The sequence below is a fragment of the Sardina pilchardus genome, chromosome 15, assembly GCF_963854185.1.
Source record: "Sardina pilchardus chromosome 15, fSarPil1.1, whole genome shotgun sequence".
Taxonomy (NCBI): domain Eukaryota; kingdom Metazoa; phylum Chordata; class Actinopteri; order Clupeiformes; family Clupeidae; genus Sardina; species Sardina pilchardus.
Genome location: NC_085008.1, coordinates 30,705,199 through 30,731,830, shown reverse-complemented (window position 1 = coordinate 30,731,830; position 26,632 = coordinate 30,705,199). Strand labels below are relative to the sequence as shown.

The window sequence follows — 26,632 nt, the reverse complement described above, 5'->3', positions numbered from 1 at the left end:
CGACAGATTTGTTTGTGCTATTATGAGAGCGAGAGCGCGCTGCAGCTGGGCATCGGAGTGGCAGACGCAGAGCCTGGAGGCAGCTGGCTCCTGCTGCCGCCTGCGTTGGCGTTAGCATGGCCATCCGCACTGGCTTCAGCGTCATGACAACGTTGTATCTGTGTTGTCCTCAGCGAGGACCTGTTTATGTGTCACTTATTATGATGTGAATTAGAATGTGAATGTAAGGCCGTGGAGGTATTCTTACATCACATAAAGAGAAAAGGAGGGCAGAGGTAAATTCCTTGTGTTGTACATGGCACTGAGCTATGCTACCCCCTGCTGGCTGATTTCTGCACTGCAATGGCTGCTTAAAATGTTGTCTTGTTGCCTGGTATGAAGTGATTGGTCTCGGTTCTCATCCAGCTCGGTTAAAGGTAAGAGGATCACGGAGCGGGGCTGGATGAGAGAGCTCTGTCAGTGGGAGTAACAGAAGCCCTCGGGGGCCGCAGTGTTGCCAGATGAGCCACTCGCAGTCACAACAGGACTGGCGAGCAGCTGTGCTGCTGTCTGCAGAGAAGCCTCTCATCCGTTTGATGCAGGCAGATAAAACTAATAGAGCCACTGCTGCGAATCAAGGGTGCGCTTGTCTGTGGTCATCCAGCCCGCATGGACAGGCACTTCCCATGGCCTTGGGCCCACTGCTGGCCAATCAAAAGGCTCTTTGTCCAGCTCGCGTTGCATCATGACAGGACGCATCTGGACGACACGAGCACAGGAAGCATGACTTGGTGTGTGTACAGAATAGAATGCACATCGCCATAGAGATAGATAGATAGATAGATAGATGGATAGATGGATAGATAGATATATAGATAGATAGATAGATGATTCTATTCATTTATTCTGTTTACCATCCAATTTCATCTCTCAAACTGAATATATCCCTGTTGCTATAGCAGCAGCACTACTCACAGGATACTAGCTGACTCTACAGTACACGGTGGCATTGACACCCACCCATAGCCTGCCTGCATGGGCACATGCCACAAGGTGCAGGTGGATTTATTAAATCCAGTTTATCAACACCAGGGCCAGGCTGTTAATTGCAAAATAAATAACTCATGCTCAGCTGGAATAAGCAGACTAACAGCTTTTATGACAGGCCATTATGGGCCAAACAAATCCCCCCCCTGCATGGCAGAATGGATAAGAAATCATCTTTCTGACACACGTGCCCAAATGACCATATTTTTAATGGGGGGGTGGGGGATAGTTTCCGCTGGCATAATGGATCTGGCCATGCTAGTTTCACAGTGGCTCAGCAGCAGCAGATCATAATGGGAGCCGGGTGCCTTTTAACATGTAATCTGATCCAGTGGCTTACTGCTCGGGCCTGGCTGTGGAGGGAGGCCTTCAGCCAGCCTGTCTCCCTCCCTGAGAGCCTCCCGCCACTGATGGATGGACAGATCCGCCTCGGAGAGAAGCGCAGCATCTGCTGAACTGCAAATACAGTAAATGTAATTAAGAGACGCTGCTCACCAGGGGACCGGCAAAAGCTCGTAAAAAAAAAGAAGGGAAATGATGCCATATGGACCAAGGAGGATGGAGTCAAATCTCACAGACAAACAGAGTGCACCCAGCATGAGTGGGGGTTGCTGTCCTGTTGGGGTTATGGTGCTTCCGGTTGGGTCAGGTGAATCGATTCACACAAATGTCATCTCCCCAAACTGTGATATTATACAATCCTCCAATCCATCAGCTATTTTCTTCTGACTCCCAAACTCAATCGATAGTTATGAGAGATAACCTTCAGAGGGTTGCAGTGTTAAAAGCTGATGAACATGTACAGAATAGAAGACATGACGCATGACGGTGGCCTTGAAGACACAAGGCTAGTGTGAGTGGAAGGTCTCTATGAGGGTCTCTATGAGAAGGTGGCTATGCTGTTTGTTAGTGCTTCTGGCTGATTGCTTCTGGACGTGCTTTGTGATGCCAGGTCCTCTGCTCTTTGGCCCCTAAGCTGCTCTGTGCTTCAGCTGTCTTTCTTTCTTACTCTCCCCCTCCCTCCTTTTTCAGTCTATCTGAAATCTGCTATCTGCACTCTCTTGCTCCTTGTCCTCTTGAGTCGCACTTTTGAAAAGCCTCTTGGTTTTTTGTTTTCTTCTCTTTTCTTGTTTCCTATTCATTTCCACCTTCTACACGTCTTCACTTATTCTGTCTTTTTTCTTCTGTTTTTGTCTCTCTATTTTCCTTCTCTCTTCTCTTCCTTTTTCTGTCTGCCTCCTTTCTCTCTGTCTGTCCTCTTGCCTCCCTGTCTCTGGCCACCCCCCCCCCCTCGTCTGTCCACTCCGCACCCCTTTGACCTACCCTGCCCACCCTCCCTGACAGACTTATCCGATTACAAGAACAATAACAATAGTGGGCAGGCTGTCAATCAAAGAGGTGATCTCTCCACAGTGACCAATGCCATGACTGGGATGAGTCCGTCCCCGTCTCTCTCCGCCCTGTCCAGCCGGGCCGGCTCGGTCACCAGTCTGCATGACCGCATCATGTTCAGCCCTGGAAGCGAGGAGGCCATCGAGAGGCTCAAAGTGAGTCTTCTTTTATACCACAGTTCCCCACAGACTTAAGTCCAAACCAAAACCTAACCAAAAATAACATATAGGGAACGTTGCTGGAACCAAAAGGCTTACGTAACTAGAATGTTCTGGGAACCAAAAATGGCCAGTAAGGTTGCTGGCTCAAACTGGCTGTGTGGTGGTTTTTGATGCTGTGCTCAGATTGAACATGACAGCGTCAATCATTTTCTTTTGATTTGGGTCAGCTCTATGTGAACACAACAGTAGATAGTGTCTGTGAAGACATACGACCATCTCAGGTATTCTTGGAAACCATGAGCAGAAAACATATCACAGAGCCAAAGAAAAAGTTCACATTTTGTAAAAACAATATGTTCGTAGGAAATGTGATTGCAAGCACACACACTATAAAAAAACACTCTTTTTTCTGGTGTATAGAAATGAACAGCTTGTTTATGATAAATGATAGAGATTTGCAGAGGCGTGTACTCTTATAATTGCTTCTGAATTTGAGACAGTGATGGTGTGTGTAGGAGTTTTGACACACTGGCATCTCTATATCCTCTATAGCATTAACCTGCGTGTGCGTTCAGATTATAACGTACCATTTGTGCCCTTTCCATGGCCTACTTTTGAAATAATTTAATATGATAATGCCTCATTTGGAGCCTAATAGAATTCTAACCTTTTCGAATGTTTGTAAAATGACTGCCCTCAGGTTCTGGAGCTGTCTTGTGCTGTGAAATTGTATCCCTCATCAGTTTAGTGCAGTGCAGTGAGCAGTGAATACTGATGCTGTGGGTGGTGGTGTTAGTAGTAGCAGTGCGCTGGACGGCATGTCTTGACTTGATGTGTTCTCCTTTGCCATGCCAACCAGGAAACGGAGAAAATCATAGCTGAGCTCAATGAGACTTGGGAGGAGAAGCTTCGCCGCACAGAGGCCATTCGCATGGAACGGTGAGCATGTGTTCTCTCAGTCAGTTTTGCATAAACACCTTTTGTTGTCAACATAAACCTAGCAACTTCTCTTCACATACACTCTTAAAATGAATTTGTTGGAAACAGAGATGTGTTATTTTCAATACATTCATTTTAAGAGTGTAGTATACACAGTGCAGTAGCAGTAGAGAGCTATTTACTTGCTTCTCAGTTAACTATTGCTAGTCAAGGACATGGATTGTTTTGTTTGAGCCCTGCGTATATGCATCACATGTGAGTGTGCACACATGCGTGTGTACCGTGCATACAGTAGGGTCAACCCCCCAAAGGACACACACTACACTATCTGCACTAGACTTCCATGCAGCAAGCATAAACACACACACACACACACACACACACACACACACACACTGTGTTAAAATTGACATACTGTAACTGACATGGACTCTGCTTTTGCACAGTGAGGCTCTGCTGGCCGAGATGGGTGTGGCCATGAGGGAAGATGGCGGTACGGTGGGCGTCTTTTCACCCAAAAAGGTAAACAGACTCCAGCAGAAACCCCAGATGGCTCTGGCCGTCTCAGTCCCATGACTCACTCAGCACCTCAGCATCGGCACGGTCTGGCCAGTACAGTTACAGTCCAGTCCTCCAGTCCAGCTACTGAGCCCCACTGAGGGGAATGGAGGAGGGGGGGGGGGGGGGATTATTGCAACAAGGTCAGTGTTTAACGATTACAGCCGGTTGATTTCTGTGCATTTTGTTTGTGCTCCCTGCCCCCTGCCGAAGTCTCCCCAGAGAAAGCCCCAGCCCGTGTTCATTGACACAGTGGGCCTCTTCTCCCCCAATGAGGTTGGTTGCCATGGAGAGCTTCTGGAGCCTCTCAGTCTGCCTTTTTTTTCTCTCCTCCTCCTCCTCCTCCTCTGTTGAGTCTCGGCTGTCTGTCGCTGAGCGCTCTGTTCTTTCTCCTTCCTCTCAGTCCATGCAGTGATGAAAGGGCCAAGACGTTCTTCTTTAGAGGAGAGCCTTCTCGCCATTCGTATGGATATGTAGTGTCCTCTTGAAAGAGGCGTAAACAAATAGCACAAAGACAGTGCCGGTGAACTGTAGCCTACTCAATCAGGCTCTCATTGGTGGCATTAGCCCGTATAGCTGTAAGTGCGGTAATTATTTTTGTTCAGAGATCGTTTAGATAAGCAGAGTGTGCCTTTCATGTTTTTAACGGCGCCACAGCTGGTTAGAAAGCGCTGCTTTAAGTAGTCAAGTGTCCAGAATGGCCAGAGCAAACACATTAAATGCTTTGACCAGGTCACTGGAGTGGTTTATTGTCTTCATTTGTGTGTGTGTGTGTGTGTGTGTGTGTGTGTGTGTGTGTGTGTGTGTGTGTGTGTGTGTGTGTGTGTGTGTGTGTGTGTGTGTGTGTGTGTGTGTGTGTGTGTGTGTCTTCCAGTAAACACATATGTGCACTTGTGATTGTACACACAGACACACAGACACACACACACAGTTGCTAGTCCTCCAGTGTGTGTGTCCATGGACACAGGCAGCTTTGTGTGAGCCCCTTGTGTGTTTCCTCCAGCCTCCCGTGGGAGCCCTTCACACTTGCACGCTGCTGAATGCAGTTTGGCTGTTTGATTCCAAATGGTCCTGAGTGATTGAATCTTGTTGACCTTTATCTGAGTGTCTCAGGTGTTATTAGAGGTGGCCTGATTTCTCTGATGTGAGGTGCCCCGCAGCAAACTGAGGAATAGCTTATTTCTCTGTTTGCAGATCTGATAGACAAGGATTGTTGCTGAAGCATGGACTTGGTGTGTTTACTATTCTGAGAATTATAGAATGGTGTGACAGTCAAATGTGATGTAGTGTGTAGAGTTGTGTAAGGAAAACCACTCACATCCTATTGTTTTGATACCAGACTCCCCATCTGGTAAACCTCAATGAAGACCCTCTGATGTCTGAGTGCCTGCTATACTATATCAAAGAGGGAATCACAAGGTAAGTAAACTAACCACCATCACTAACTCTCCTCTCTGGAAACACATGTAAGGCTGTTGAATAAAATCAAATGTAGCCTCAAAGTAAAACATTTCAAATGAATAATATGTATTATTTGATATAGGGTTGGTCGCGATGACGCAAGCAGCCGTCAGGATATTGTTCTCAGTGGCCACTTCATCAAGGATGAGCACTGCATCTTCACCTGCGCTACTGGCCCCAATGGAGAAGGTGAGTGAGCCACATCCAAGAATGTTACCGTTAAGTTCACACTATTTTACTCATTGACTTTACTTTTGTCAGGCTGGTTTAATGACATAGAATTCCCGTTAATATTGTTCTCCAGCGGTGATCCTGGAGCCTTGTGAGGATGCTGAGACATATGTGAATGGCAAGAGGGTGACGGAGCCCACAGTTCTCAGATCAGGTTGGGTCTTTGGTTCATTGCCATGTTAAGTAAAAGTGTTTACAATTACAGTAATTTCCTGTGTATAAGCCGCAGGGCAGTGTTTAATGTGAGTTAAAAGAAACAAAACCATATTAATACCATATTAACTGTGCCCGTGTATTAACCTCATAGCTGAAGAAATGTAGCAAAATCAATGTACAGTATAAGCGCGGCTAATGGTTGGGAAATTACGGTACAAAAAGTTTATTAATGACACGTTTTCCGTTGGCCGTTTGAAAGGAAATGGATGAGTATGACATCAAAGCCATTAAAAGGAATGTTTAAAATGGCACTGTTATCTAAATTCAATCTGTCCATTGTGTGCTTGGTTTTGTACAGGAAACCGCATCATTCTGGGCAAGAGCCACGTGTTCCGCTTCAACCACCCGGAGCAGGCGCGCCAGGAGCGGGAGCGCACGCCCTGCGCTGAGACCCCCGTGGAGCCCGTGGACTGGGCCTTCGCTCAGAGGGAGCTGCTGGAGAAACAGGGCATCGACATGAAGCAGGAGATGGACCAAAGGTGAGAGAGAGAGAGAGAGAGAGAGAGAGAGATATTGGAAAAGGAGGGGTGCGGATACAGACACACAGAGTGGGGCATTATTAGTGAGTGTTAGAGAGAGAGTTATGGCATGGAGTTGGGTAGGATATAAACGGATGGATGAATGGATCGATGGAAGTAGGAATGGATGTGATATGGTCATGAGTGAGTGAATGTGATAGATAGATAGATGGCTGTATAGGGTTGCTCCGGTGACTATTGGACAGGAATGGATGTGATATGATCATGAGTGACTGAATGTGATGGATAGATAGATGGCTGTATAGGGTTGGTCCGGTGACTATTGGACAGGAATGGATGTGATATGGTCATGAGTGACTGAATGTGATGGATAGATAGATGGCTGTATAGGGTTGGTCCGGTGACTATTGGACAGGAATGGATGTGATATGGTCATGAGTGAGTGAATGTTATAGATAGATGGCTGTAAAGGGCTGGTCCTGTGACTATTGGACAGGCTTGATGATTTATCCCTGAGGGTCGTCTCTCTGTGTCTCCTTCCCTGTCCTTGTGCTGCCCAGGCTGCAGGAGCTGGAGGAGCAGTACCGCCGCGAGAGAGAGGAGACCAACAACCTCCTGGAGCAGCAGAGACTGGTGAGAGAGAGAGACGCTGGTCTACAGCACTCGTACACAACACAACACCTCAGAGTCATGTAAAGGGAACACTCACTCATATTAATGGGCAGGTATATCACATGTCTTTGGATCCTCACTGCAGTCTGTAGCAAGTGGAAATCAACACCACAAGTCATGGAGTCATATATCAGGGATCGTATACGCTAAGAGTGTGGTTCCCTATACACTAGCATATGCAATATCTACTTTATAGTATGTATATGTAGTATGATATGAATATGTTTAAGAGTAACTTTGTGCCCTAGCTGTACTGTATGGACTGTACTGTACACTGTGTTTATGATACATCCTCCAGGACTATGAGAGCAGGCTGGAGGCCCTGCAGAAGCAGGTGGACAGATATTACCCTGAGGTGGCTGAGGAAGAGGAGGAGCCTGAAGAGGAAGGTGAGATGGTCTCTTTATTTATTTATGACAAAGAAACCCCATGTAAACGTGACTTTAAAAATGGTTGCTCATGTAAACGTCGTTACCCGCAGTACAATGGACGGAACGAGAAACAGAGCTGGCTTTGTGGGGCTTCCGCAAGTGGAGGTGCTACCAGTTCACCTCCCTCAGGGACCTGCTGTGGGGCAACGCCATCTTCCTCAAGGAGGCTAACGCCATCAGCGTAGAGCTCAAGAAGAAGGTCAGACAGCCTCTGAATTTGGGCTTAGCATTCATAACAAGGGAATCTTAAAAAAGAGAGTCACATTTAACATCATTTAACGTTTATTTGTTCTCATTTGTGAATTTAGAGAAACACATACAGTATGAATGCATGTGATACCAGAGAACAGCACATCAATAATGAATGACTGAATAAATAGTTCAAATTGTCCTTTGTTTTTTATTTCCTAAATTGTTGGGACATGGAAATGATTTATTTTGTTAACTTATCACTAGTACATTAGTTTTGGATTTCAAAAGACTGTGTATTGTACAGTACTTTTTTGGGGATACTTAGGGGGTTGTATGGTGCTAACGTGCGTCTTTGTTTTGGCCCACAGGTCCAGTTCCAGTTTGTGCTGCTGACGGACACTCTGTACTCCCCCCTGCCCCCGGATCTGCTGCCCCCTGAGGCAGCCAAAGATCGGGAGAAGCGCCCCTTCCCCCGGACCATAGTGGCCGTAGAGGTGCAGGACCAGAAGAATGGAGCTACCCACTACTGGACCCTGGAGAAGCTTAGGTGCCTGTGGGACTTGTGCTGCTGGAAGACACGCTGCACTTCTTTACTGTGCCATAGCACTTCATACAAAATGACTAGTCCCTGTTGTAACGTTTTTCCATACATCCCCAGTCTCATCTGCTTTTAATACACCCAGATATTACAACTCATTTTACAGCATGACGCAACATTATATAACATTAGAGAGCGTAGCAAGACAAGCATTCGTAGCGCGGGCTGTGTGACTGACCTAAATTGTCACTCTCTGCTGTCCCCTGCAGGCAAAGACTGGAACTGATGAGAGAGATGTACGATCGGGCGGCAGAGGTGCCCAGCCCTGCCCTGGAGGACTGCGACAGCGCCCTGACCGGTGGTGACCCCTTCTACGACCGCTTCCCCTGGTTCCGTCTGGTGGGAAGGTGAGTGCTACAGCGGTTACAGCTTTGTGCGGGCATGCGTGCTTTGCTAAGATTTGGAGTAAAATGCTTTAGAACTGGAATGCCCTAATTCCCTTCAGATGTACAGCCCTTGAGATGTGCAGTCCCTGAATGGCCACAAGCCACATTACAATATATTAATAGTAAAATCTCATACTGACACAGGAGTCAGGCAAGAGCCAAATGGATTTAGTCAAGGTTGCAACTGAAAACTGTATAAGGGAAACTCCCTCTGAAAAGAATGGGCTTACCTGCTCTAAACCTGTGAATGCCAAGTATGGAAACTAGGCTTTTAGAACATGCTCTGATACATGCCGTGTGGTTTATTTGCTACTGTACGATAGGACGCTTTTGACATTGACAAAGGCCGTCTCCTCCCAGCAGCCACTGGAGAAAGGGGCTCACTGATGGCCTGCTTTCTCACGGGCCTCCTCAGTAAACGTTACGGTAACGTTACGGTCGGCCGCTGTACAGTACGCAGCGCTGCAGAGATCAGATCGGAGGCCATTAGGAGTGAGTGCTGGGCGGAGGCGCACGCTGCTGATGCTATTCGGTACCCCCTCGGGAAAGATGGACGAGAGAACACACACACACACACACACACACACACACACACACACACACACACATGCGCACAGACGCTGACACACTTTAGGACATGGCTGGTGCTTTGGTGCGCTAGCGACCAGCGGGGCGTGAAAATGGCTGCTACCTCTCTATACTCAGGTCACCTGTCTGTGATAACCATTACACTCTGTGTCCCTGGAATGTCTGAAGAAATCCCGTTATGTCTGTCCAAAGATAAACAGCATGTCTGTAACGTCAGACTCTTTAGTGGACATGTGGCATTCTATACTAATATATAATCGATGACCACATACTGACCATGCATATTTAATGTTATATATCACATGATATTTGCTGAATCATTTATGTGGTATCTGCTATATCATTTATGCTAGAAAATAATTGACATTTCCTAGCTGATTTGTTCATCGAATTGTCAATATCTGTCTGGTTAAGACTCAGACTGGAGCTCAAATTTAAAGATATACAGTACATGTAGATTATTTACAGTCCCACAGCAGACTTCCCCACAAAGGGACTTGTGCTGCCGTGGGTGTGATATGGTCGCCCCCTTCCTCTCTTCGTCTAGACTTCAACCAGTGTTTGTCTCTCTCTCTTGTTCTTACTAACCCTAGTCCACTTCCTCCTCCTCTCCTCTCCTCTCCTCTCCTCCCATTTCCTCTCCCCTTTTCCTTCTCCTCTCCTCATCCCTCCATCTCTCTGGGGACACCAGAAACCCCATCTTCCACGCATGCATGAGTGAGCGCATGAGCGAGCCCACCCCTTCCCCCACCCTCTCCAACCCCAGCTCGGACTTAACCGAGCTGGCCGACCCCTGGCGTCGGGGGTGGAGGGTGGAGGAGGAGGGGATGGAGGATTTGGATGACCTGGACGATGATGATGATGATGAGATCTTTTTGGACGACCCGTGCTCGGAGTCGGGGGGAGAGGAGGAGGATGGTGATGTGGAGGAGGAGGAGGAGGAGGAGGAAGAGAGGGTGCTGTGCCCGCGCTCTGGCGAAGGCCCGGACCCTTTTTACGACCGCTCGCCCATATTCAGTGTAGTGGGAAGGTTGGTGAGGTCACGGGAGCATGCTGGAAGAGGAAACTAGCTCTTTCACACTGAGACGCAGGGCCTCCTTGTGTGCCACATTCACACACACACACACACACGCATACACACACGCGCGCATACACACACACACACACACACGCAACATACCTGCAAGTGCCTACACGCACATGCTTGCCTATTGTGGACACAGGTATAGACATTTACTCACAGCCTTGGTCATGCAATACTCATGCACTCATTAACGTAAAATAAATGACATTCAGAAGACCCGTTTGCACCTAAACACAGTCTTCTACACCTCTTCAATGCATGCACTTCACACACGTGGACATGGCCATGTCCTCTAGAAGCACACGCTCCCCTTCACACAGCATATTCTCTCTATTTGCTTTCCTTTTGACGCAGTAGCGAGTGTACACGTGGGTGGGTGGAGACCGGGAAACTCCTCGATCGAGGCCTTAGACCATGTTAGTGATGTTTTTACAAGGCCATGTTTCCACCCGCTTGGAAAAGCCTCCTCCGTACGACAGGCGATGGTGCCTGCGTGCGAAGGCCAGCCCTTTATAGTAGGGAAAGATAGATGACCTCACTTGGAACGGCGGCGGGACGTAGGAATCCGCCTCGCAGGGGCCAGGGCTACCAGCTCCCTCGTCTCTCATTTGGCCGCGCTCTCTTAAGGCCTTTACGGGGCCCGCTCACACACGCAAGGTTCTCCACGCTCTGTGAACGCAGCCCAAGGCCAGCTCCTTTAAACTCTGTGCCCAAAGCAGTCGCACGCCGACCACAGACACAACCGCAGCAGGGACATGCTTGTTCTCGTACACGTTAGAGAGCACACGTAAGGCCATACTCATACGTATGCTTTGTTGCGTGCACAGACAGGCTAGCTCAAAGACCGACCCAGGTATTGCCAAAGATGCAGATAGAACAATCTAAATGCGATTCTCACCTTCTGCAGTTCTCTCTGACTGAACGTGGTACATGACAGGGATCGATAGAGCTGCATAACGTGAGAATGGAACTTAATAAACACCATTCTTCTTCAGAATTGTAAAATGGAGATTTTTTTACACATGAGGCAGCACATTTTGGGACACTCTTTGGTAGATTAGTGTACAGTTATGGTAGGCAGTTCCTTCAGAGCTCAGAATAACATCTACTTAGCATGATGGATAATGTGATTGCTCAATCCATAATCATATCAGTGCAATCACTGTTACGTTCTACTTTTGTCCTGGGATATCCTGCTTGGTAGAACAAACACATTTAGATTGAATTGTGCGACGTCAGAACTCTTACTTACTCCCCTCAAAATCTTGCCAAGTCTCTTTATTACACATAGTGTCCCACCCAAATTGTTTGTGAGCACATACCTTGAGCTTTGTCTGTCACTGATTCACGCAGTTACACTGATTGGTGTTTGGATGATTCTCAGTGAAATTAGCTTGTTTATCCTTTGAATTGCGCACTTCATTTTTGCCAAGGTTTGTGCCTCACAGATTTCCTGTTGGCTTGTTGAGACACTATGACGTTTGTAAGGAGGGCTACTTCCCTTTAACTTGTTGAGATGTCTACTGTAGTTGCCTCTTCTTGCTCATGGCATGAATGGTCTGTGAATCCAAACAAACGATTCATCCAAATGAATCGGTTCTTTTTTCTGTGGTGATTCAGGGAGACTGTTATCTCAAGTTGAAAGAGCTGGTTTTCTATTGCAGCTGACTCTACCAGGCATGCCAGAGCACATTCTCTTTCCTATCATTTTGTTTTTGTCAAATTTGACATTTTGAGTAATTGGCTTTCACCTTTGCATAAACTTGCACTTGCACACAGTAGCACAACAGTTGGTCTGGAAGGTGTGTTTATGATTTTCATCTTTTTATTTTATTTTATTTTTCTTAAACATACTTGGAACTGTCAGCAGTGGTGATTGAATTGTATCTGTGGTCTGTATTTCACATAATTTCCATCTAATTTTGTTTTGAGTCGATAAGCCTAATGCTATTTTAGTTTGACTTTTTTTGGTCCTGAGCATGCCTTCTTTGCACCTCACCAATCTTGTCTTACGCCTCCTCACTCCTTTCCCTTTAAATGTGTACCCCCATTGGCCTCTGGGAAATGCAGTACTTAATAACAGCACATTTACATCAGGTCAGAAAGTAAAGGGTTTTAAAATTCTGACAAACTGAAAGCATAGAATCAATATTTCATACAGTACTTTAAATATTTGATCAAGAGTGAAGTAACTCACAGAAAGAGTCACATAGGAGCTGCATATTGTCTTGGTCTATTGTCAGGATCTGTCATCTATAATTAGTCTATAATTAACAGCTACGGTAATTTTGTAGGCTTGTGAAGGCCATTATATTTAAACTAATTAACTGTCTCAATTAAATGTATGCTTTTGTATAATTTATAATAGCACTGCAAAATCTATTTTGCCATATTGTGTTTGGTATGTTTCTTTTTCCCCAGACAATACTATTAGTGCAGATGGATTAAAATGCTAAAATGATCAGTCACTCTTTACAAAATTGTTAGCTTGCCTGATATCACAGTCCTGGAACCATGTGAACACAACACACAAAACACACAGTACACAATAAAACACATACACATACAAATGCATACATACAGACATTGAAACCCCAACATCACTTAACTGGCCTACCTGCCTCCCCATAAGAGTGTAGTCTTCTCTTACCCCCATGCTCCTAAACCTCACCAGAGATAGCCTTAAACTGTGTGATGACCATGCTCAGAGTCGAGGTCAGAATTAATCCCCAGCTTGTGTTGCTGCCCAGAGCAGTCATGGCCGCCGTGAGAGTCGTCCCAGCTTTTCAGTTCAGTTGCTTTTGCCGGCTTGGTGTCGTGTTTGTTTGTCCAGTGCTATGTTTGTGTGTTTTGTCTGAAAAACCTGCTGATTTTTGTTGTGCTCCATCTTTTGTTCTTCCCTCCCCCCGTTTCTACCACTCTCTGTCCTTTATCTTTCTTTCTTTCTTTCTTTCTTTCCCTCTTTCTCTGTCTCTCGTCCTCTCTCTCTTTCTCAGGGCCTTTGTGTATCTGAGTAACCTGCTCTACCCGGTGCCACTGGTGCACCGTGTGGCCATTGTGAGTGAGAAGGGCGAGGTCAAGGGCTTCCTCAGGGTGGCAGTGCAGGCCATCTCAGGTAACATCCGACCCAGAGGTCATCATCTGTCCTCCGCTAGTGAGAGAGCAAGATGACCCTGGGGCTGTGTGTGTGTGTGTGTGTGTGTGTGTGTGTGTGTGTGTGTGTGTGTGTGTGTGTGTGTGTGTGTGTGTGTGTGTGTGTGTGTGTGTGTGTGTGTGTGTGTGTGTGTGTGTGTGTGTGTGTGTGTGTGTGTGTGTGTGTGTGTGTGTGTGTGTGTGTGTGTGTGTGTGTGTGTGTGTGTGTGTGTGTGTGTATCTGTTACGTAACTGGTCCCTGTAAAACTGCTATATGTGTTTTAAGCTGATGAGCTGTGTCTGTGTATTGTCCTCTTATACGTGTGAAATGTGAGCATTAAATCTATATTGATCAGACATAATATTTTTCAGGACCCTATAACTTAGGGCAATAGACAGGGTTGTCCCTTTAAAGCATAATGGTCCTGATAAAGCATATATGCCAGTGTTGCATGTGCATGCGTGTGTATGTGTGTGTGTGTGCACAGCTGCAGACATATGTGCATGCATGTGTAGGGGTGGATGGCTGGTTGTGGATGGATGCGTGTGGGTGGTTTGGTCAACTGAAGGAAGGGGAGAGTGGTACTTCTAGAGGGGTGGATGGCTGGTTGTGGATGGATGCGTGTGGGTGGTTTGGTCAACTGAAGGAAGGGGAGAGTGGTACTTCTAGAGGAAGTGAAGTGAAGGCGCTCTGTGTTTTCCTCCAGCCGATGAGGAGGCTCCAGACTATGGCTCCGGAGTCAGGCAGTCAGGTACTGCTAAGATCGCCTTTGAAGACCAGCAGTTTGAGAAGGTAGGGTCAGCACCTACACCAGACAAGTGCTGAAACATGCCTACATAAGATTGTGTGACCTCATTTGAAAATATAAAAATGAGACCATATATGATTGCATGTCCTCACAACATCTGGATGAATATGCATTGAATTGAATAATTCTTTCATAGTTAATAATTGAATGTAAATATTGAAATGTATTCGCCGGATTAATCTTGATCTCATTCGACTGCTGTGCAGATGGACCTCTCTGAACATAACACATTTCATTTTTCGCAGTTCCAGACCGAGTCATGCCCACTGGTGGGTCTGTCCCGGACAGGCGTGTCCCAGGAGGAGTTACGCATCGTAGAGGGGGAGGGGCAGAACTCAGAGATGGGCCCTTCAGCAGATGAGGTCAACAATAACACCTGCGCAGGTGATCACCCTGGAGGTAGCTGATGCATGTCCCATACAAAGACAATAGAGTGATGGATGCAAAAGCTTTAGGGTGTGATAATATTAAAATGGAACTTCTAGCAACAGGCTATCGGTTTCTCCCACTTAGTAATGATGGTATTAGCTTGTCATCCATTCATGGTTATTGTCATTCCATTTCAATGCGTGCTTTCCATATCCAATCACAAAAAGTATTCCCAGTGTCACACTCTGTCTTATGTCTCCAATGCAGCCAATCCGGATGAGCTGGAGAACCCTCTAAAGGCAGGCCTTGAGGGGCCTCTGGAAGGGGCCATGGAGCACCTGAGGATCGGGAATGTGTTCACCTTCAGGGTCACAGTGCTCCAGGCCTCCAGCATCTCTGCGGAGTATGCCGACATCTTTTGCCAGTTCAAGTAAGCTACTGCCACTACTCAGACAATCATTCATTTGACTTCAAGTTAGTGGGCAGTTACATTGCATGTGATGCACGATTCTTCCTTTGAGTTAATCACCAATTAAACGAAGACTCTGGTAGAAGACAATTGTAAATCATCTAAAATGCATATATCAATAAGATATATCAAAAAGATGCATATATGATCATATTATGGTCTGGATGTTTGACTATTATTATGATGCTGACCCTTTGAAAGCTTTATCCACCGGCATGACGAGGCCTTCTCCACTGAGCCCCTGAAGAATACAGGTCGTGGGCCCCCTCTAGGATTTTACCATGTGCAGAATGTGAGTATAACACAAGAGAGTAGCTTTTTGACAAGGTTATGATGGCAATGAAATGTGGATGCTATGCATATGTACTGTGTATCCAAAGATGTTCACTCTGAGCTTGTGTAGCCTTTTGAGAAAACAAATAAAAGCATTTTACAAGAGAGGGTTGAAGCTAATCAAGGATCTTTGATTTGACCTCTGTCTACAGATTGCTGTCGAGGTTACCAAGTCATTTGTGGAGTACATTAAGACGCAGCCCATTGTATTTGAGGTGTTTGGCCACTATCAGAAACAGCCCTTCCCACCACTCTGCAAGGACCTCATCAGGTACAATAAATAGCAAAAATGTCAATCCTAAATTAAGGTAATATGTAGTATGAAATGTACAGATGGTAAGTCTTTGTTTTTTGTTCTTTGTCAATGGCAGCCCTCTTCGCCCAAGCAGAAGACAATTTCCACGAGTGATGCCTCTCTCCAAACCAGGTAAACAAACTGTATAAATGAGATACAGCAAGACCAGTGCCTACTGATGTTTTCCCTTAACCATGATTTACTTCCAAGGTTTCAGATAGACAGTCATTGTATGTTGTATGGAAAAACACAGCCTTTTGTTTTGTGTTGTCTTGTTGTTTGTTTATACGTTGCCCATGTTGTCAAGGTGATGGCTGAGATCATCCAGTAACTCACATTCTGTTGGGGGTTGAACCATTGTATTCCGTTGCTTGTCTGCATGCTCTGTATGTGTATGAATATTGTGTGTATGTGTGTACGTGTGTGTGTGTGTGTGTGTATGTGTGTGTGTTTGTGGGTGCGCAGAGGCAGACAAAGACACCCCGTCCGACCAAGAGAAGACGCTGGAGCTCATTCGCTACCTGGTGCCTGAGGTGTTCAACGGGGTGCTGGTGGACTCGCTGTCGTGCCACGCCCTGTCTGCGGCCGGGGTGGCCGCCTCGTTCATCTGTGAGATGGAGGAGCGGGCCAGCCTGCCGGCTCCGCCCCTCTCTATCTGTTCAGTCATTAAGGCCCAGAAGCCGGGTCGGTACCACCCCAGTGTGCCAAGCCAGAACCAAAGCCCTGAAACTGGACCTTAGCATTTAGCCATCTTAGCGGTATGCGCCTCACAATGCGGTTAGCATTATCTTAGTGCCCTTTTCATACTCAAATATTACATTACATTACATTTGGCTGGGATATGGGACTATCACTTAGTTTTTTGCTGAATTCTGTAATTATCTATAGGGACCAACATAATTCATACTTCTCAATTATACTGAGGCCAATGCTGAAGGTTTTTGTAATTGTCAGGTGATTTTTTCTCAAACACGTTAGGCTATCATATATCTTAATGCTGAAGATGAAGATGGACAGTTCAGTACTGATAAATATACTATAATAGTTGTGCCTTTATGGTAGCTGAGAGATGATAGTTGGTTGTATGCAATGCTATAATAATAGTGATATTCTAATATTACAGTAGAGTGAGAAACAAAAGCTGCTGTGGAAATCTTTGAGAATGGTTTCAAGGCTTTGGTCAGGCTCAGCTCTGATGTGTCTTAAGTGCTCATCTACGACTTTCCCCCCTCAGTTTCTCCTTTGAACGCTTCATCAAATGGACATGTGGCCTTATACTGTAGCATACAAAGACTACCAAAGAGACCCCCACCCCCAGAAATGACTGAAAACCGCACGCCAAAGAATTGTAGATATGTCTATAGAGTGAATGTGTTCAAAATCATACCTTGATCCAATGCATGTGTCTGAATCCTTTACTGCTGTCTCTCAATCACAGATACAAATGTTTACTTGCAGTAATCCCTTCACATTGACATCCTTCAAAGGCTCTAAAAAGGCACATTACCCTTGAAGTTGTCGCAATGTTTTATTATTTCATACCTTACATGTGAATCACTCTTATTTTACAGAATATAGTAGATAATACTAATTGATCTGTTATCATGATGGCTAATTTAGCGCTAATTATCAGTGGGCTTCCTAGCCTACAGCAGTGGTCAGAGTGAAGGGATTGCTACAGTAGCACATGTGTGAGATCCTATGGCAGGTGTCCTGACTAAAGGTTTTCCTCCTCCACTGGACCCTGGTCTTCCTGACTTCCTGTTCCACTCTAACACTGACGTCCCTCTCTTCCAGCCTCTGGTGGTGCTTCTCTCTCACCGCTGGTGTCCACTCCCCTGTCCTGCCATGCTACGCCACCTCTCTCGTGATTAACGCTCTTTTCCCTCTCTCCCCCTTTTCTTTTATTTCTCTTTTTTATTCCTTGACTCTCTCTCTCTCTCTCTTGCTTTCTCTTTTTCTCACTCTTCTTGTCCATCTGTCTATTTTTCTCTCTCTATCCCTCTCTCCTTCTCTCTCTCTCTCTCTCTCTTTTTCTCTCACAGTCCCTGCCACCAAACTGACGGCGTTGACCCGTCCAACTGCCGGGCCCTGCCACTGTAAATACGACCTCATGGTGTTCTTTGAGATCTGCGAGCTGGAGGCCAATGGAGAGTGAGTGTCCAGTGCGCCCAGACATCATCTTCGCCCCGCGGGCCTCACGGGGCCTCGTCCCTCCGCCTGTCAGACGGAGATAAAAATGACCGCGTCACCGCGGCTTAAAGGGGAGGAGGAGCGCTACAGCTACAGCTCCTCCTCGGTGGAAAGGCCCGTGGAAATTGATGCGCTCGTTCCAGTCAAGCAGCAGTCAGTCAATGCCTCAATCCGAACGTCTGCTATCGATTTTTACATTTAGCTGATGGCAGGATCATGCGACGCGGTCTGCAAAATGTAATTTAAGTAGCGAAAGCCTAACGTATGTCCCTGGGCACGGTGAGCCGATTGATTGGAGCAGTGAAGGAGTGGGAGATGATTGCGTATTATGTTAGCCATCAGGCCTGGATTACGGGTAAACTGGTGAATGAATAGCATAGGAGGCCAGACCTGTAGAGGTGATATATGCTGATGACCTCGCTCTCTCTCCTCCAGCTACATCCCAGCGGTGGTGGACCACAGAGGAGGGATGCCCTGCCACGGAAACTTCTTGCTCCACCAGGTAGCCAATACTAACAGCCGTAGTTGAAAGCAAAATAAGGTTATCATATATGCTTAGAGTTTCTTTGAAGGAACAAAATGGCAACTGTTATCAGTCTCCTGCAGGTACACTTATGTACATGTTAATTTTTCCCTCTGTCTTTTTCTGATTAAAGGGTATCCAGAGGAGAATCACAGTGACAATCGTACATGAGTCAGGGGGTGATATTGAGTGGAAGGAGGTCCGTGAGCTGGTTGTGGGTGAGTGAGCCTGTCTATAAACCCTCCCAAGTACTGCTGCATTAACATGCATACACTACACACTCTCCATCCCGCTTCACTGTCCATCTCAGAATGTGTGGAATACAACTGGATCGTAGTCGGTCCAGTCAAATTTCTCTACATGTCTGGTCATTCAGTGTCCATTCTAATTCTGGCCTCTTCCCCTCTTTTTTTAGGGCGCATTCGCAACACACCAGAGGCGGACGAGACCATCATCGACCCCAACATCCTGTCACTCAATATCCTGGCTGCAGGATACGTCCGACCCACGCAAGATGACAGGTGAGCCTCTCAACAATGTAGACAGAACACAAATGGAAGACACAAGGCAATGGTTCGATCTGTTTTCATACAACATGGGATGAATATCCATGTATTGATTTCTCAAGCACAGGAGGTTTTCTTTAAAAAAGAGGAGAACGGCAGTCAGACAGAACAAACAGCATGAGATATTTCAGTCTGATTTCCATGGAGACAGTAGAATAGTTCTGTGTGAATGCCGGTAAGAATCATGTTCACTCCACGGCAAGAATCAATTGAATTGCACTCACTTTTCACAGCACATACTTCTGATTATTCATTTGGAGCAAAAATATTATGTGTTTCACGAAGTGCTTAACAAGTTCCTGCTAGATAATGTTGTTTTGTTCATACCAGTGGTTTTGTGTTGAAGATTGAGAACCATTTCAATGTCAACTCACATACAGTGGTTCTGTTTGAATTTGACCCTTTCCCCCTCTGCACCACACCCACAGCAGAGTGTATATATAAGTCAGGCAGTACCTCTCACCACTCGCTCCAGCTCTTGGCTTAAGCCATCAGAACCGTACCCACCCCTCACGCAGGACTAGCCTGCTCATTCACTATGTTGGCCGAGAGTGCCACTATTTATTGGAAGTGCCACTTTGTAGCAGATTGCCCCATCGCTTTGTCCAAGGCTTTTGCCGTATTTGGGGCCTGGCGTTTGATCAAAGCATTGGGGGCTCTGGTCCCCTCCGACAAAAACAGCACGCCATGCCCCCTCTGTTCAAAAGCGCCAAGGTCTCTGCCAGGGTCTTGGTGTGGTGGCAGGGAAGGACATCGCCAGTAACCCATAAAAGGCTGAATTCACAGGCGTGCTGCTGGAGAAAGGGGGCCGCCGCTGCCAACTTTCCTAAGAAATTAAATGTCCGCTCCTTTTGAACATTTTTATGTACACACCTAACACAAACGCCCGCCGTAGTCTGCTTATGTGTAGCTCAGTCCAGGACTGACAGCTAGTGGTTTGCAAGCTCTCTGTTGGCGACTGCAGAGCTTGGGGCAAGACATTCCCGCTCAACTGCCTGTGACCTGCAGGTGGCTTGAGCTGCTGATGTGGACTTGGCAGCTACTGTCCACAATTTGAACTGTCACCTCCCCTTGGGTAGTGTGTTACCCCGTCAAGTTTTCTGTGTCACCTCAAAAAGGTTTTCAAGAGCTTATTAGGTGTTGCTAATGCTATTAGCCGGTTCTCTAATTCTCTAATGTGAGCCTCCATCATGGTGTATGATGAAGTTGGGGTTACACACAGACAGACACACACACACACACACACACACACACACACACACACACACACACACACACACACACACACACACACACACACACGCACATACACACACACACAAACACACATACTGGGTCTCTTGAAGAGGGATTGGAGTGCTCCTGCATTGAATGACTGCTAAGAGGCTGCTGCATGGCACCCATAGCTGAGTGGCTATGGATGAGGAAACGCTTCAGATGCTTCGGCGATAGCCAGCTTGACTGATAGACAGACTGAACTTATGCAGTTACTTTTTTTTAACTATTTCATTGATTCATTTTTTTACTCACATCAGTTCTCAGCAATCCCCCTCCATGCAACAAAAGCTTTGCAAACACTATGTGGTTCTATCAGTCAAGATGTAGGAGGTCACCTGCACAATATGGTCACCAATATAAAGTCTAAACATACAATTGGAGAACAGTAACTGTTGAGCACCTCTATCAAGATATTCTCTTGTTTGTTTCTCTTGTATTTAACGTTATTTTCAAGATGAATGTCTTGTTTTGTTTTGTTTGGCACGTTTGGACGTTGTCACCTTTATGCTGGCTTTGCGACCCTCCCCTTTGGTGCCTGTTTGCGCTGTGTATGTGTCGTCGGTCATTCCACCCCTCATCTCTGTCATTGACCACCACACACACACACACACACACACGCACACACTCCTGCATCAGTATCATCTCCACGTGTGCTTTCCATCAGCACACTCATCACCATCAATCTGCCTCGGCTACACACTCTACTAATCCAGCTGTCACTCTGGCTCGTCACAGTGATATGTTGCCCGGACGCCACCTGTCACGGGGACGTCAGAGTGAAACAGCCATTACATGCACTCGCGCGAGTGCATGCCCTCGCATCCCATTCAAGACAACACGAAACACCCCCGAAAATCAGGTCAAACAGAGCGCAGCACCTGTGTTTGATTGGGCATCCGACACCCCGATGAAACCAACACCGCTAATGCCCGGCACTGCAGCTGAAAAATAAGGCCATCGATGTAAGCCACGATGAGCTCAGCTGTGATCTCACCCCTTTCATCCCCTCACTGACCCAGGAACAGTTTTTCCGATAAAAGCGCATGAGTCACCCTCCAACCACCCCCTACCACTCTACACACCTCCAACCTCCCGTCCCTGCTGAATAATGAAGGACCCTCCAAAACGGCCGTAACATTTTTATGTAGATCAGTGTGGAACATTGATTTATGGTCAAGTTTCCCCCATCATGAAGTCATGAATCTCTGGTATGGGGTCTTCCTCTATCATCTGAGTGACTAATGTTAAATGGAGCAGAAATGATGGTAATGTGGAATGGAAATGGAAAACAGTTTGCTTTAAATGTTGTGGCCAGTATAGAGGTTCTCAACGCCAAGAATTTCACTGAGGAGACTCCCAGTCACTGGCCCCAGTCAAACATGCACGCTTATATAGTGTGCATCACAAATTCGATAATGGAATTCATAACGAAACAGAACAGGGATTAATGTAGATGTAGCTTCAAGTGCATGGAATGATACCAACAATAGCCAAACACAATCACCCCACACTGATATCATATCATTCCTCCTTTTAGGAGCACATCTAAAAGCTAACCAACACTCTATCACGTGATCACTCACCTACTGGAAAGTGCCTTGGACCGCAGCGTGACTCAGTTCAGCCATAGCATGACACGTTACCATAAAATCACATCACGTCAACATGGCACCAGCGTTACATACCCCAGTATTGATGATTACTGTCAGTATTATCACTAGACTATCTTCTACAAAACCAGCCAACACCCTGAAGAATAGTCCTGGTCCTGGACAATAATCCAGTGTTCAGTTCAGTCCCTACTCCCCCCCATGTTATTTGTCCTGTGACCTCCTCTCTGATGGTGCAACCACTCTTGCTTACCGCCCTGCTGCCCCCAACCACCATGTGTTCAGCCCGGGTCCTCTGGCCACCACAAAGGGACAATTAAGAAGATGGGAGCACAGGCCTGTGCAGAGGTGCATCTGGTCGCCCTTGAGCCAAAATGGCTCCCGTTGTGGGCAGACCGATGTGAGTCTCTGTCTTTGAGGACCTCTGCACAGCTCTGTGTCTCTCCACCACTCAGGACCTGCTGACTCTTGACATTTCTCTCCCTTCCAGTCCACTAACGGAATGTTTGTTTTGTGTTTTCGCAGACAGTTTCTTGATTCGGACATGCCTAGGTATATTTATTATGATTTATTTATTACATCCGCTCCTCTCTCACCCTGTTTACTTAGACACAGTAGCTACACATCTTTGTTTTCTTTTTTTCCCCATTCATGTGTCTTTTTGGTCTGCAAATCACTGAAATCACTCTCATCATTCTCCCTCCTGTTGTCTGTTTGGGCTCTGTGGATGATCTGTTAGTCACTTCTTTTGGTGTCCCTCTTTACTGTGTGTCTACTCTTCCTAAGATGTGATGGAGAATTTCTGTGGCTCCCTTTGTGATAGCATTTGTGTGTCTTTTCTGAATGTGTGTGTGTGTGTGTGTGTGTGTGTGTGTGTGTACAGTATGTGTGTGTGAATGCACGCCCCTATGAATTGTATGTGTGGGTGTGTGTGGGTGTGTGCCTGTATAGATTATGTGTGTTTGTCTCTATGTCTGTATATGTTGCCATGGGGTTTAAGTTGGACATTAGCAGAAGCTGCATGGCTCGCTTTGGCTTTGTCTGGCTATTTTTGTATTTTTTTTTCTATGTCGCTGGAGGTGTTGCGGAGGCCAGCATTAGTTTCATTTCAATTGCTTCAAAAGGAACTTGATAACAAACCACAGAGTGGCGCATAGCTCTGTCCTGCACAAGAGTTTCCGACAATGTTCTTGAATTGTAGTCTAACCAGATCAGGGCCATGATGCATTGCAGCTACACACCGCAACCAGGGGGAAAAATAGCCTCCCCGGCAGGCAGCACACAAGTTGAGTCACTCCCTTCAGCTGCCTTGCCACGGTCACTGGTATGCTCAAGTGAACTTTATGGCGCTTTCTCGCAGGCTCCGCGACCTGTGCCTGATGCTTTCATGATTACACACTCCCCTCTTTGTACCTGCCCGCGTGTGTTTCTCTTCCACCAGCTGCGTTTCCACCGCGCGGGGCCAACGTCGGCATCAGCGGCTGGAGCCGGTCGCAGGTGATTGAAAGGCGCCTCGCAAAGCAGTGAACTGTGGATTACAGGTTGCAGCTGGGGAGTGGGAGAGACGCACAAAGGGCCCGACGCTCAGTGAGCACACGGGTCCTGACCTCGCTGTTTTATGTTGAAGTCATCCATCATAATCCAGACTGCCTTGTGTCCCCTTTTTTTGTGTTGTGTTATTTTTTTAATGATTGTTTTGGCCTATAGAGGGCAGCAGTGATTCAGCTCGACACAAAAGCGAGGCCAGGAGAAGTCCTCTTGGAGTCTGTCGGAGGCTGCTGTTTTGTGTGAACTCTCACTGCGCGCATCAGTATTTCGATTGGCATTTTTATGGGTCTGAGCTACACTTGAATGTGCGTCTCTGTTGCTGGAACTGTGCAGGGTTTCAGTGGGACTGTTTCAGGTCGCTGTCTCTGTTTTGTGTGAACTTTTACGGGATGTACATAGAAACAACCAAAAAGGGGGGTGTGGGGGGTGGGGGGGACTAGGAGAAACCAAACAGTAGAACCCCTCTGTGGGGATCAGGATCACAATCTCTCCCACTGGACCCTACTTACGCAATCTGAAAGGTTGATTTTGGGAAACAAAGTTCTGTCCAAGTTCTGGACTCACAGAAAACCTCCTCCCTCACTCCTTAAGAAGCTTCTTCTATGCAGTGTTCTCACAAAGTGACACATAGTGTCACTCTGGCTGGGGGGGGGGGTGTCGGAGAGAGAGAGAGAGAGAGAGAAGGGAAAAAAAGAGAGGAAAGAAAAAAAAGAGAGGAAAGAAAGAGCAGCCCCTCCGCCAGTGTTGCGAACACAAATGGTGTTCGTAAAGGAACACTTCATTTACAGTATCCTCGCTGGCAGGCGAGGCACAGCCCGGAGCGTTAAAGTGTAATCCATGGAACCATTACCTCAGCGGTAGCGTTTTCCTCCTCTGAACGCACTCCTGTGCTGCTGCTGCTGCTGTTGCTGCTGCTACAAAGAAGAAGAAGAAGAAGAAAAAAACAACAGAAAAAAAGTTTCTTCTCTCATTTATGCTACGGTGTGAGTGAGCCAAACACTCCAAAAACAAATGTTTCCTCGCATGTTTTGCCAAGAGCATGACTTTTGCCTGGATTCTTGGATTTAGAAAAGTGGAGGAAGAAAGGGGGGGGGTGAGAGGAGGGTTTGTGGGGGGGAAACAACTGATTGAAAATGTGCAAAGGGAGAGATGCCTTCTCCAAGTGCCTGAGGGGAAGATGGGGAGGCTTCCTTGAACTCCCACAGACCTGTGTTGAGTTCCTCTTTTTCCCTCTCCAGTTGTCCTCTCTCTCTCTCTCTCTCTCTCTCTTCCTCCTTCTCTCCTTCCCTGGGACTGGAGCGTGAGTGGTGGGATGGGATGAGAGGAAGGGTGAGACCCTGTCTTCACTGAAGCGTCCCCTCTCCACCCACAGATACAGCTGCACCCCCCTCCCCTCATATTCTATCAGTCTTCCACCCACCCTCTCTATCTCTCTTCTGCTCCTACTCTCTTCCCCTCACCCTCTCTGCCTCTCTTTCTCCCTCTTTCTCCATCTCTCCCTCCCTCTCCCTCTCTCTCTCCTTCATTCCATCAACCGCCTGAGCCTCCATCTCTCTCCATCCTCCTCTCTCTTTTTCTTTCTCTCTCTCTTTCTCCATCTCTCCCTCCCTCTCTCTCTCCCTCATTCCATCAACCCCCTCCATCTCTCTCCATCCTCCTCTCCCTCACCACTCTCTGCCTCTCTCTCTTTCTCCCTCTTTCTCTCTCCCTTTCTCCATCTCTCTCTCTCCTTCCCTCTCTCTCTGTCTCTCTCTCTCATTCCATCAACCCCCTCCATCTCTCTCCATCCTCCTCTCTCTCACCCTCTCCCTGATGTGAGTAACACCTCATCCACCCCCTTTTCTGCTCCCCTGTGGGGGTCTGTCCTAGAACTCCTCTTTCCCAGCAGGTCATCTCAGTCCAGCCCGGCCGGGGGACCCATAACGGGGGCCCCTGCAGGAGCGGCTCCATCCCCGGCTCCTCTTCCTCCTCCTCCTCCCTCCTCCTCCTCCTCCTCCTCCCAGTGCGCTGCTTTATGGCCCACAGAAACATTCGTCTCAACTTGCATATCTGACTGAAGCGCGCGCGGAGATTTAAGGCTTCCCCCTGCCGGGCGCCGAGCCAGAGGCATAACTGCGCTCGATGGCTGATTATGTGCCTGGGTTAAAAGGCTCGCATGCAGCGGCGCGAGTGTGTGTGTGTGTGTGTGTGTGTGTGTGTGTGTGTGTGTGTGTGTGAGTGTGAGAATGTAAATGTGAGTGCGAGTGTGAATGTGAGTGCGTGTGTGAGTGCGAGTGAGAGTGTGAATGTAAGCGTGAGTGTGTATGTATGTGTGTGAGTGTGAGAATGTGAATGTGAGTCTGAATGAGAGTGCGTGTGAGAGTGAGAGTGTGAATGTAAGCTTGTGTGTTTGTATGTGTGTGTGTGAGAGAGAGAGAGAGCGAGAGCGCTGAGGGATGTGAGTGTGTTGGGGCTGGATGGTGAGGTTGAAGGGGGAACCGTGGTTGGGGAGAGAGGGGTTTGTTTGGAGCGCGGCCCATGTTGCGATGGTTCACAGCACCTCACTGGTCTCTGGTGAGGGGAGAAGGAGTACATCATTATGGCAGCTCCCCTCTGCCCCACGCTGGGGGGTGTAGCCGGAGCAACTCTGGCTTCCAACGGATTTGTCAATGTTGTAATCAAATCACCCCACTAATGTTTTGCATATTCGAGCCAGTGTTCGTCAACTGAGGTGACTTTATGGCTTGTTTTGACAAAACTGTCAGATATGGTACAGAGCACTCATGTAGTAGAATAGAATCAATCACAGGGGCCAGATTGATGAACAAAAGTCTTCTTGCAAAAGCAACATTAACAAGAGCCTCCTTGCAAAATGAACTGTATCTCACCACACAAATGCCCCATGGGACAAATGAGGAAGGAGATACTGTAAGCAGCCTGCTTCAGAGCCTTTGGGTGAAAGGATGAACACTAGTTTCTAAAGCAGAATTTGTCTCATGTCGAAACACATGTGAGCGGAGAAAACCGGGAGTTTTTTTTTCGATCAGTGTATACACCTGTGTCGGTCTTTTGAGGCCTTTGCCACAAGCGCCTTCCTCTCTGTGAAGCTCAACT

General features: G+C 47.0%; 1 protein-coding gene across 1 annotated transcript in view; it reads left to right on the top strand.

The window, feature by feature from the left end:
• kif1aa (kinesin family member 1Aa) overlaps window positions 1-26,632 on the top strand; it is a 67,286-nt gene that overhangs the window by 28,192 nt on the left and 12,462 nt on the right. The window contains exons 14-39 of the mRNA XM_062555949.1: window positions 2,440-2,573; window positions 3,439-3,518; window positions 3,965-4,040; window positions 5,416-5,495; window positions 5,620-5,726; window positions 5,842-5,922; window positions 6,283-6,463; window positions 7,024-7,096; window positions 7,434-7,524; window positions 7,617-7,765; window positions 8,127-8,305; window positions 8,566-8,703; window positions 10,022-10,142; window positions 10,227-10,360; window positions 13,411-13,529; window positions 14,254-14,339; window positions 14,601-14,739; window positions 14,992-15,154; window positions 15,395-15,485; window positions 15,679-15,797; window positions 15,898-15,953; window positions 17,867-17,975; window positions 18,450-18,516; window positions 18,671-18,755; window positions 18,953-19,058; window positions 22,517-22,543. Coding sequence (XP_062411933.1) covers window positions 2,440-2,573; window positions 3,439-3,518; window positions 3,965-4,040; window positions 5,416-5,495; window positions 5,620-5,726; window positions 5,842-5,922; window positions 6,283-6,463; window positions 7,024-7,096; window positions 7,434-7,524; window positions 7,617-7,765; window positions 8,127-8,305; window positions 8,566-8,703; window positions 10,022-10,142; window positions 10,227-10,360; window positions 13,411-13,529; window positions 14,254-14,339; window positions 14,601-14,739; window positions 14,992-15,154; window positions 15,395-15,485; window positions 15,679-15,797; window positions 15,898-15,953; window positions 17,867-17,975; window positions 18,450-18,516; window positions 18,671-18,755; window positions 18,953-19,058; window positions 22,517-22,543 — 2,791 coding nt within the window. The remainder of the gene's footprint in view (window positions 1-2,439; window positions 2,574-3,438; window positions 3,519-3,964; window positions 4,041-5,415; window positions 5,496-5,619; window positions 5,727-5,841; window positions 5,923-6,282; window positions 6,464-7,023; window positions 7,097-7,433; window positions 7,525-7,616; window positions 7,766-8,126; window positions 8,306-8,565; window positions 8,704-10,021; window positions 10,143-10,226; window positions 10,361-13,410; window positions 13,530-14,253; window positions 14,340-14,600; window positions 14,740-14,991; window positions 15,155-15,394; window positions 15,486-15,678; window positions 15,798-15,897; window positions 15,954-17,866; window positions 17,976-18,449; window positions 18,517-18,670; window positions 18,756-18,952; window positions 19,059-22,516; window positions 22,544-26,632) is intronic.